The 11,217-nt window shown below is 35.4% G+C and overlaps 4 protein-coding genes across 4 annotated transcripts; 2 read left to right on the forward strand and 2 right to left on the reverse strand.

The window, feature by feature from the left end:
• The first annotated feature begins 1,658 nt into the window (after positions 1-1,658).
• On the forward strand, positions 1,659-2,556 carry LOC131803190 (uncharacterized). The gene is made up of 2 exons (XM_059124280.1): positions 1,659-1,944; positions 2,017-2,556. Exons 1-2 carry the CDS (start codon positions 1,861-1,863, stop codon positions 2,539-2,541), a joined length of 609 nt encoding a protein of 202 aa, XP_058980263.1. The 5' UTR covers positions 1,659-1,860; the 3' UTR covers positions 2,542-2,556.
• A 3,593-nt stretch (positions 2,557-6,149) lies between these two features.
• On the reverse strand, positions 6,150-6,719 carry LOC131803193 (uncharacterized). Its single transcript, XM_059124285.1, has 2 exons — positions 6,687-6,719; positions 6,150-6,521 (listed from the first exon to the last, which is right to left on the reverse strand). The coding sequence occupies exons 1-2, from the start codon at positions 6,717-6,719 to the stop codon at positions 6,150-6,152; spliced, it is 405 nt and encodes a 134-aa protein (XP_058980268.1).
• A 290-nt stretch (positions 6,720-7,009) lies between these two features.
• On the forward strand, positions 7,010-7,665 carry LOC109614435 (cuticle protein 16.5-like). The gene is made up of 2 exons (XM_020039902.2): positions 7,010-7,173; positions 7,235-7,665. The coding sequence occupies exons 1-2, from the start codon at positions 7,171-7,173 to the stop codon at positions 7,604-7,606; spliced, it is 375 nt and encodes a 124-aa protein (XP_019895461.1). The 5' UTR covers positions 7,010-7,170; the 3' UTR covers positions 7,607-7,665.
• A 2,912-nt stretch (positions 7,666-10,577) lies between these two features.
• On the reverse strand, positions 10,578-11,128 carry LOC109614439 (uncharacterized). The gene is made up of 2 exons (XM_059124281.1): positions 11,042-11,128; positions 10,578-10,976 (listed from the first exon to the last, which is right to left on the reverse strand). Exons 1-2 carry the CDS (start codon positions 11,042-11,044, stop codon positions 10,644-10,646), a joined length of 336 nt encoding a protein of 111 aa, XP_058980264.1. The 5' UTR covers positions 11,045-11,128; the 3' UTR covers positions 10,578-10,643.
• Between the last annotated feature and the right edge of the window lie 89 nt (positions 11,129-11,217).

Below are 11,217 nucleotides of genomic sequence, written 5' to 3' on the forward strand. Positions count from 1 at the left end.
ACACAAGAATTGTTACAAAATGATGTTCATCGCCTCATTTCTAGCGCACAATGGCCACCAAAATCTCCGGAGTATTTGTCGATCACCTCAAGCAAGCGCTTCGCCGGAAATGGGCCAAAATATCGCAGAGCAACATTCGGACAGCGTGTGACGGTTTTATTTGGCCGTTTGAAGGCCATAATTTGTGCCATAGGTGACAAATTCGAACAAATCTAAACTTTTTCTAAAATTTGATGCTATTTCCGACATTTTTGCTTTCATTCAATAATATTTAAAAAACGAATGTAAAAATTATGGCTTTTGACTTTGTTGCATTTTTTTTTTTTTATTTCACCCTGTACATCTCAATATTTCTACTAACACAAGATCTTTTTTGAAGATAAGATATATCGGTCTACTCCTTCTGGTACCTCCCTCAAAAGGGTCAAAAGTTTAAATATCTATGAAGCTCATAAAACGCGATATTAATATCCGATTCCATTTAGACGTTGCACATCTCAATATTTCTACCAACACAAGATCTGTTATAAAGATGGTAGAGATAGGATCATTTCTTCTGGTACCTCTCCCACAAAATGGTCAAAATGACTATAAAATCCGAAATTAGCATCCGGTTCCCTTATTATTTCATACATCCTGTCATAAAATTGGATATAAATGTTCAAATTTCTTGAAACTTGGACCACACCAATATTTTTATCTATTAAATGAAGTATGAAAATTGAATACTTCAGTCGACCATATCTGTCCATTTTTAAATTTTCTAAAATTGTCACAAATCTCATATAAATTGAAGGATAGTCCAAACATGGCACGTCATAATATTTATATCACATTTATTTAGGTCCGATACGAAATGGGCAATATCGGAACCTACTCCATAGAGGGTCAACAATTTGAATAGTCATAACACAAGTAAAAATATATTTAAATAATGGAACTTTGGCATCTGTAGGAAACACCGACTGATGCTTTTTAACTTGTTTTTGATTTAAATTTACAAGTTTAAAAATTAACATCTTTATCTAAAGTTTTGTAACAATTTACAGAATTGTCCAATTATTTGATTTGAACGTATTTTGAACATTTATTTTTTAATTTGGGCTGCAATGAGGCATTACATGTTTTTTTTTTTGTTTTGTCTTTTTAAAAAACCCCTTTCAACACCCATCAATGTAACCACATTTTTTCATTCAAATGAAAATGAAAAATGTTGAACATAGACGCACCCACTGCATATTTTTGGGCCTTGGAATTTTTGAAGTCTGATCTAAAAATTGGGCTAAATTCAATATCATTTGAAAAGAAATTTTATTTGTTTTTAATTTTAATGTCATCCACTATTTCTTATTTAGCATGTTGAAGAAAATCCCCTAATATGCTCTTTATTTCTAACCGTTTTGAATTAACTAAAATATTCGAAAATTTAATTGCAATTTGATAATCAAATTAAAATTTTCAAAAACTAAAACACCCCAAATATGAAAAACTCCGCAGTTATTAAACTAAAACTAAATGAATTCGCACCAAACATAGAAAGTAGAATAATTAAATTTAGAATAAATGTCACCATAACAGCTTCTTATTGAAACATTAATTAATAAATTTAGCATTTCACCAGACTAGGCGGCTACGACGCCCTGATTGCCTGCCCACAAGCATTAAAAGCATAAGAATGCATAACATTCGGCACACACGCACACAGACACACATGAAATTTCGAAACAAGCATAAATCTTCAATATTATGCATGCATAAACATAAACTATAACATGAGCATCGGATTATGGTGCGTTTCGGTCAACCTAGAATTTCTGGTTCCAAAAAAAAGTGGTAGAATTTCGTCCATATAAATAGTCAATGCAAGGCGTAGTTCATCACAACAGTTTCATCTGCAGTTCTAAGAGGAGCAAAGAAACAAACAAAACAAAATCTATCAAAATGGTAAGCTATCCAAAAGAGTAGGTGTTTTAGGGTTTGAATGAAAACTAATGTTGGGTTTTTTGTGGATTTTAGAAATTCTTCATCTTGACTTTGGCTTTGGTCGCCGGTGTTATGGCTGACGTCTCTGAATTGTCTTCTGGCTATGACTACCATGCTCCAGCTCCTTCCGCTCCCGTAAACACTTACATTCCCCCAGCTGCCTCTGTGCCCGTGCCAGAGTACCACGCCCCAGCTCCTTCCGCCCCTGTCAACACCTACATTCCTCCAGCTGCCTCTGCCCCTGCTCCAGTATACCATGCCCCAGCTCCAGCTCCCGTATACCACGCCCCAGCTGCTACTGCCCCAGTCAACACTTACATTCCCCCAGCTGCCTCTGCCCCAGCCCCAGTATACCACGCCCCTGCTCCAGCCTACAGCGAAAGCTACTCTACCGCCGCCTCCGTTCCCTCTAACAGCTATTTGGCTCCAGCTGCCTCTGCTCCCTCTAACAGCTATTTGGCTCCAGCCGCTTCTGCTCCCGTTGCCTCTGCCTCTTTCGGCGATGATGGCTACCGTTACAAAACTGTCCGTCGTCGTGTGATCCGCAAACGTTTCTAAACTGGGAAACGTTTTAGTTGAGATTCATTTACTTACTTTTTTAAGTAAATTAAGAATAAAAATAAATAATAGAATCTAAAAGAAAATTATTTTTTGTTTGATTTGAAAACAAAAGCTGTGGGAAAACAAAAAACTGAAACTACATTCGGGAAATTTATTTTAAGAATCCCATGGAAAATAATTTTCAAAAAAATGTGGAAAATGATTTAGGATCATTACCGTTGCTTGCACACATAATAGCCTATTCGATTTATACGCCTTACAAATATTATTAAAACACCCAAATCCTGGAGTTACCTTAAAAACCTTCAAGATGGGCCACAGAAAAAAATTAAAACAAACGGAAACGAATTATTTCGCGAGCAAAATAGTTTGCGCATCTATTAAACTGCAATAAAATGTGAAAAAATTAAAGTTTAAGGAACACATCTTCTCTCAAAAAAAGTTTAAAATAACTTTGTACGTGCAACAAAAGAAAATAAGTAAAAAAAGTCTAAAAGTCGGGCGGGCCGACTTTATGATACCCTACACCACTTTGTTAATTTAGTGGAGCTGAGCATAATAATTAAAAGTTTTTATGTGAGAATTCAATCATACACGCTATGATTATAATTATTATTTACGGTTCAAAGGACTAAATATGTCGAAGAATTTGTATCTTTTAAATTCGGACTTGTATTGCCCATTTGGTGCACAATTAATTTGAAATCGGATAAAAATATATATGGGGGCTATATCCAAATCTGAACCGATCTCGATAAAATTTAGCAAAGGTATTTCTGAGCTGTATTTGATATATTTCCCTGAACATCGTTGTTACGGAGTGCATATTACGGTTGTGTGTAACAAATATAACAAATCGGATGAACAGTATATATGGGAGCTATAGCTATATCTGAACCGATCTTCACCAAATTTGACATACTAGCTTCTAGACTCAATTCGGTTGTAAGTGCCAATTTTCATCCCATTTAGACGTTTGGTGCACAATAAAAGAGAAATCGGACGAAGTTATATATGGGAGATATATCCAAATCTGAACTGATCTCGATAAAATTTAGCAAATGTATTTCTGGGCTGGGCTTTCGATCAAATTTGGCATACTTTTTTTCAGGCCTAATTTGGTTATATGTGAAAAATTCCATATATTCGGGCTGATATTACACGTTTGGTGCACAATAAAAGGCAAATCGGACGAATATATATATGGGAGCTAGATCTAAATTTTGACCGATTAGGGTTCGCCCTTTGGCCAAACAAATGATCTGCGCAAAATTTCATCTGGATAGGGCAATAAATGCGAACTGTACTTTGTTTACAAAAATACATCGACAGACGGACGGAGGGACAGACGGACGAACAGACAGACAGACAGACAGAGTCCATAAATCGACTCAGAAAGCGATTCTATGCAGATCATTAAAAGGAACTATGGGTCTATCTAGTTTCCTTTTGCCTGTTACAAACAAATGCACAAAGACATAATACCCTGACCACCTTGTGGTGTAGGGTATAAACATAAGACATATGTATCTCTACCTATTTTTTGAAATTTTTCTTTTTAGGCTCATAGAGTTATTTTATTCAATCATTTAGTCTGTTCCAGAACTGCAAGAATGTAAAAGTTTTTACTACGATAACCGATTTTCCCAATGGTTATTCCAAGTTTTGATCCGTTGTATGGGAAGTGCTAGAAGGAATCCGTTCTTAATATCAAATCTAGTGTTAGTGAAAATATTGAAATGTTCGAAATATGAAGTTAATCGGGCTCTTAGCCCACATTTTTTAAGAGTTATAATTATTCGAAATTTTAACCCTTTGTGGGGATGACACCAACTTCACAACATATCTAGCTTAAGTAGAAATATTGGGGTGTGGAAAATTTAAAAAAAAAACAATTCTCATTTCGCGTTTAATGAGATTCATGGCTATTCGAAATGTTGTTGGAACAAAATCGGATAATACTTTCTCTAAAATGTTGACCTTTTATAGGGTACCTGAGGTACCAAAAGGAGTAAACCTATATTGCCCATCTCCAAACTCGATCTAAGTTTCAGGTTTGGATCAAATCGGATACCCCCTTCGAGAGTAATTGTGCGCACCAGCCATACAGACAGACGAATGGATGGACATCCATAGTTCAACTTAAATGTCTTGAAACGGACTTGGTCCAAAGAGACCTAGGGTTTCAAACCTTTATTTCGATGAGGCATGTTTTGGGCGTAACAAATGATATATCTGGAGCCATGTAGCTTTAGGTTAATTTCATGGTCGTAAAATAAAAGTCGATAATATTTAATTCATATATTGCTGAATATCGATTTGATACATAAAAGTAACAATATTTTTGGCAGAAGGACGAACCCTATTGAAATTTGTGAGAATCGGTTCAAATTTATATATAGTTTTTATATATCTGAAACCGATTTCACGTTTATTGTGCACTTAATGACCAATATCAGCCCAAATGGTCTGATTTTTGGCACATCCGACCAAACTCAGTCTAGAGGTAAATATATCAAATTTGGTGAAAATCGGTTAAGATATAGCTTTATCTCCCATATATATGTTTAATCCGATTCGGGGTGTTAATATGCACTCCACATGAATGATATTTGGTACCAGTTATCAGATACAGCCCAGAAATACCTCTGCCAAATTTTATCAAGATCGGTTCAGATTTGGATATAAGTCCCATATATATCTTCAACTGATTTCGGTTTATTTGTGCACCAAATGGCCAACATCAGTCCAATAGTCTTGAATTTTGGTCTATTTGACCTAATTCGGAGAAAATCGGTCTATAGCTCCCATATATATGTTTCATCCGATTTGGCGTTTAAGTCCCTCAAATCCGTAATATGCATTCGACAACAATGATATTTTGTACAAGATATCTTATAAAGCTCGGAAATACCCATGCCAAATTTTATCGAGAACGACTAAAATTTGGATTTAGCTCCCATATATATCCTTAAGCCGATTTCAGGTTTATTGTGCATATAATAGTTCGTATCAGCCGAAATTGAGTGAATTTCTGGACGTACGTTTCCAGTTGGTGGAACTGGGCTTCGATATATATTTTTAATATTATCCTTCTCGAAGTGATATCATCTACTCTATAGCAATGTTATTAGGTGTAAAAGATAAAAATGTCTCCGTTAAATTTAGTGAAAATCGATTCAAAATTGGATATGCCTCCCATATATTAGTTTCCTCTGAAACCAAACTGTAACAGCTCTAAAGCCAAATGTTGATAGGTGGTATGATCTACTTCAAATAAATTATTTGTTACGGGAGCTCTACTAAACATGAATAGTGGTGTAGGGTATCATATAGTCGGCTCCGCCCGACTTTTGACTTTTTTATTCTGTTTTTTAATTGTTATCATTGCAAAGATCCGATTTCTAATATTATCCTTCTGAAGGAATCAGATAACGTTATTAATAGATTGTCTTAATCTTCGCCCTCCGCTATGGTATTTTCTATGCAGCATTTACATCTTCAAAAAATTATTCTTTATCGACCGATTAACTTTTTTCAACAATCTGTTCATATATTAATAACATTTATTATAACAACAACAAAAGAGCTACATCAGCTTTGCTTTAGAAACGTTGACGGTAGACACGATGACGGTGGGTCTTGTAACGATAACCATCTTGAGCCAATTCAACAGTTGGCTCTGGGGCAGAGGCAGCTGCGGGAGGGATATAAGTATTGACAGGTTCCGAAGCAGCTACAGGAGGAATATAGGTGTTGACTGGCTCAGAGGCGGCTACGGGAGGAATGTAGGTGTTGACAGGCTCCGAAGCAGCTACAGGTGGAATATAAGTGTTGACGGGCTCAGAAGCTGCGGGGGGAATATAGGTGTTGACTGGAGCCGAAGGAGCTGGGGCATGATAGTCATAACCACCCGATAATTCGGAGACATCAGCCATGACGGCGGCAACCAAAGCCAAAGCAACAATGAAGAATTTCTAGGGGATTAAGGGACAAATGAGATTTAATATCCTTTGCTGAATGTTTGCCTCTATGACGTACCATTTTGAGATGCGGTTTTTAGGTTGTTGTTTCTAAGACTCTTGAAGAATTTGTGATATAATGTTTGAGTTGCACTTTGTCTATTTATAGAACGGTTTTACATTTATTTTAATAACTAAATTTGGTAAATGCATTTTTGAGGTACAACTAGGAATTGATTAATGTCTTTTGTTATTAGTTATCAATATATCTATAAATTTTAAAATAAAGTTAGCCATAGGCAACTTTATAATTTAATAAATAAATAAAATATTCGGCGGTCATTAAAAATGCCATAGAAATATTTATTTCCTCGTTTGGATTTTATGCTTGTCAAAGCCACTGCATTGGGGCAAACAATTTTCAGTTTTGTTTCGTTTCGTTTTTTTATTTAAATCAAGTGAATGGTATTTTTGTTTTAATCCAATTTCAAACAAATTGAAAACTGACAATATGATGTTGATATTTTTAGACAATTTCTATGGATGTAAGTTTAGTTAGAGTTATGTTCAAACAAAATTGAAATTTGTATAAAAACTTCAAGTATTCTTGCGGAATAGCATCACAATTACTTCAGTTGTTATCCAAAACACATTAAACCTAAAAATGGTAAGCTTTTCGTAATCATTTCATTAAATAGATATTTAACCAAAAATCGGTTTTCTTTTAGAAATTCTTCCTTGTTGCCTTGGCTTTGGTTGCCGCCGTCATAGCTGATGTCTCCGAGTTGTCGGGCGGTTATGATTATCATGCTCCAGCTCCTTCGGCTCCAGTCAATACCTACATCCCTCCAGCAGCTTCTGAGCCAGTCAATACTTATATCCCACCAGTGGCTGCCTCGGAACCTGTCAACACTTATGTACCTCCCGCAGCTGCTTCGGAACCCGTCAACACCTATATTCCCCCCGTAGCTGCCTCTGAACCCGTTAATACTTATATCCCACCCGCAGCTGCATCGGCTCCTGAACCAACTGTTGAATTGGCTCAAGACGGCTACCGTTACAAGACTCACCGTCATCGTGTCTATCGTAAACGTTTCTAAGTGAAAATGAGATATGTTTGTTGTTTTTGTTTTTTTGAATAAATGTTAGTGTGTATGTATTTGTAAAGTCTTTTAATTTAAATTGAATGTTGAGGAGAATTTAAGAATTGAAAATTAAATATAGCCCATATTTCATATATAGGCGAAAGTATAGATATTTTTTACACTCTCCACCATGAAATGGAGGAGATATTATATATATATATATATATATATATATATATATATATATATATATATATATATATATATATATATATATATATATATATATATATATATATATAATTCCATTCGCAATATATCAAAATCTACGACCCACATTTTAATGTATTGCGAAGGGAATGAAGTATATATTCATCTATGTCTTCTAAGAAGAAGCCTGCCGATGACTTAAACTAGTCCAAAAAATGTTCAGAATTTCTAAAATGGTACCATTTGGTATTATTTTAAAGCATACGGATAGTACTAAAATGTACCAAAAATTTAATACTTTGTGTTGGACAAACTAAATTAGTTAGAATTCTTAAACTAGGGATGCAGGATAGACGTACCAAAGGCCTTTGAAAATTCGAACTTTAAATTTAGGAAAAGTTCTTAATAGAGCTAAAAAATTGGAAATTTGGTATGGAAATCAAGAAGAAAGATAAGTGCAGGGTGAGATAAAAAGTTGCAACAAAGTCAAACGACATATTATTATTATATTTTTAACATTTTTAAATTTTTATTGAATGAAAGCAAAAAATGTCGGAAATAGCATCAAATTTTAAAATAAGTTTAGATGTGTTCGAATTGGTCATCTTTGACACGAATTATGGCCTTCAAACGGCCAATGAAACCGTCACACGCTACCCGAATGTTCCTCTGCGGTATTTTGGCTCATTCCCGGCGAAGCGCTTGCTTGAGGTGATCGACACTTTGGTATTTTTAGTGCCAACCTTGCTTTCCAAAATACTCCAGACACAATAGTCCAACGGATTGGTATCCGGAAATTTTGATGGCCATTGTGCGCTGGAAATGAAGCGAGGAACCTCATTTTGTAACCATTCTTGAGTAGCGCGTGCTGATTGCGATGGTGCTGAGTCCTGTTGGAATGTCCAAGGTCGGCGGCCAAAATGCGGCCTCTTTGACAAGCAAATACTTTTGTTTACAAACTGCTGGACAACGAATATTTTCTCATCGGAGACGGAGAAAACCAAATTCTGCACTTCACCACTTTCAGCCAAGCGAAGCAACTCTTTAGCTCTTTTGAGTCTATTTTCTTTCTGTTGCGGTGTAAGTTCCTACACTTTTTGTAATTTCAATGACTTTACCCCGAGCTCATTTTTCAATATTTGCCGAATGGAATATTACGATATGTTCAGCTCACGAGTCATTTTTCGGCCAATGCGACTTCTTTACTTTTCGAACCATTTCTGCTGATGTTGCTGTTTTCTTACGTCCACATCACACGTTAACGAGTGATGGTATCAGACACAATAGATTTATTCACATTTAAATGCTGGAGTGCTCTAACGATAACCACTAGTGGTTTTCCAGCCAAATATAAAGAAATCACATCATCGCGCTTGAATTTCATCACGAATACCCTTTTTTCTGGAAAATTCTCACCAAAATGCTTTTGCACGCTTGTAAACAATATAATGAGCTGTCACTGGAATAATTTTAACAGCTGTCGGACGAATGGCTTAGAAATGACACCAGTCTGAAGTTGGTTGCAGTTTTTTCATCTCACCCTGTTACATGCACCTACGGAAATTCGAACTTTAAGGTTACGACAAGTTCTAAAATGGTTATAAACATCTAAAATTGTACCATTTCGTATTATGAGAACGGATAGGTCTAAAAATATTTAAATTGTTATGAGAATCAAAGTTGGAAAGTAAATTTTGATATATGAAGTTGGTTTTGGCATGTGTATGCGAACTGTACTAAATGGTACTAAATTTGGAATACTTTGGATTTTGGAATAGGAAGATCGTCCTATATTTGTACAAAAAGTACTAAAATTGGTATTGAGTGAAGGAATAGAGCTGAAACCCCGAAACTGTATATATATATGTCACTGTTGGTGGCGGCGGTTAAGATGTTGAGGTGTTTCTGGAAATGGGTAGTAAAAGTAAAGTACTATGTGGTACTAAATTTGGTATCGGGTGAAGGGATATATCCGGTATCCTTAAATTTGATATTGATGCCACTGTTGGTATATGAATTGGAAATGGAGGTGATTTTGGAAATGAATAGCATAATTGCTTGAAAAGTACAAGATACTAATGTTGATATTGAGTGAAGGTAAAGAGCTGGAATTCTTAAAATTTGATGTTGATGTCAGTGGTTTTTGGTATAAAACGTAAACATTTTTCAATTATTCGCTCCGAAAAAAGGATATGCTGGAATAATATGTAAAGCATTAAAAGTCTGAAAATCTGGTTCCGTCGAAATTTCCCATAATACGAAATTTAAAGAAAATCAGGAATACTTTACATATTTAAAAATGTTTACTAATATTTCATTAAAATGAAGATAGTTGCCGATATTAGTCTGATTCAAACACTCCAACGCCCTAAGTTCGGATAGAAGCATGTATTCGGTAGGTATTCTCTTTATACTTATTTAAAATTTTCAAAATTTCTCATTTTCACAGCGGATTTAGTATTGACAGAAATATTGAAATATATGAAGTTTGAAAAAAACTTTGCGGGGATGTGTAGTGTTTGGAGAAAATTCGCCGCATTTGATCAGTGTTATTGCAGAACTTTTGACGCTTTGTGGGGTATGTACTAGAATAAATGAATCGATATTTACCTTTTTGGCACCTGACCTAAGTCTTCCCTCGATTTACATGAGATGTGTATTTTTTCTAGAACATTATGAACTCTAGAGGGGGAAAATCCCAGTATCCTGTTATTGATTCTCACATTTTGCTGGAAAATTATATATCGGAATTTATGAAAAATCCAATCAATTTTTTCTATACAAATATAACATTTATTAAAGAGTCAACAACACACTATCAAAAAATACCAAAATCTGCGATTTAGAAACGTTTACGGTAGACAACACGACGGTGGGTCTTGTAACGATAACCATCATCGGCCAATTCAACAGTTGGTTGAGGAGCCGAGGCAGCTGCGGGTGGGATGTAAGTGTTGACGGGTTCAGAGGCAGCTACAGGAGGAACATAGGTGTTGACGGGTTCCGAGGCAGCTACTGGAGGAACATAAGTGTTGACGGGCTCCGAAGCAGCTGGAGGAATATAGGTGTTAACAGGAGCCGAAGGAGCTGGGGCATGATAGTCATAACCCGACGACAATTCGGAGACATCAGCCATAACGGCGGCAACCAAAGCCAAGGCAACAATGAAGAATTTCTACAAAAGAAGGCGAATTGCTTAAATTCTAGCCATAAATATTGATTTTTTTCCTTTATTCTTACCATTTTGGAATTTTTTGATGTTTATTGAATAACTACCAAAGTAAGTTTGATAATATTTTTCAAAATCTGCCTAAGTTTTTATAGAAAAATTACTTTTTCCCCAAAAATTAAAAAAAAAATTGTTCTAAGTTCACTCAACTAATAGTTGTGGCCAAAAATAGACATTTCAATGTTGG

The sequence above is a fragment of the Musca domestica genome, unplaced genomic scaffold (genome assembly GCF_030504385.1).
Source record: "Musca domestica strain aabys unplaced genomic scaffold, Musca_domestica.polishedcontigs.V.1.1 273, whole genome shotgun sequence".
Classification (NCBI taxonomy): domain Eukaryota; kingdom Metazoa; phylum Arthropoda; class Insecta; order Diptera; family Muscidae; genus Musca; species Musca domestica.

Excerpts from the sequence above, each read along its gene's own strand:
- LOC131803190 (XM_059124280.1), top strand. The coding sequence starts at position 1,861 with ATGCAAGGCGTAGTTCATCACAACAGTTTCATCTGCAGTTCTAAGAGG. Across the intron at positions 1,945-2,016 it reads AAACAAAATCTATCAAAATG|AAATTCTTCATCTTGACTTT; the intron begins GTAAGCTATCCA and ends TGTGGATTTTAG.
- LOC131803193 (XM_059124285.1), bottom strand. The coding sequence starts at position 6,719 with ATGCATTTACCAAATTTAGTTATTAAAATAAAT. Across the intron at positions 6,522-6,686 it reads ATTTAGTTATTAAAATAAAT|AAATTCTTCATTGTTGCTTT; the intron begins GTAAAACCGTTC and ends TTAATCCCCTAG.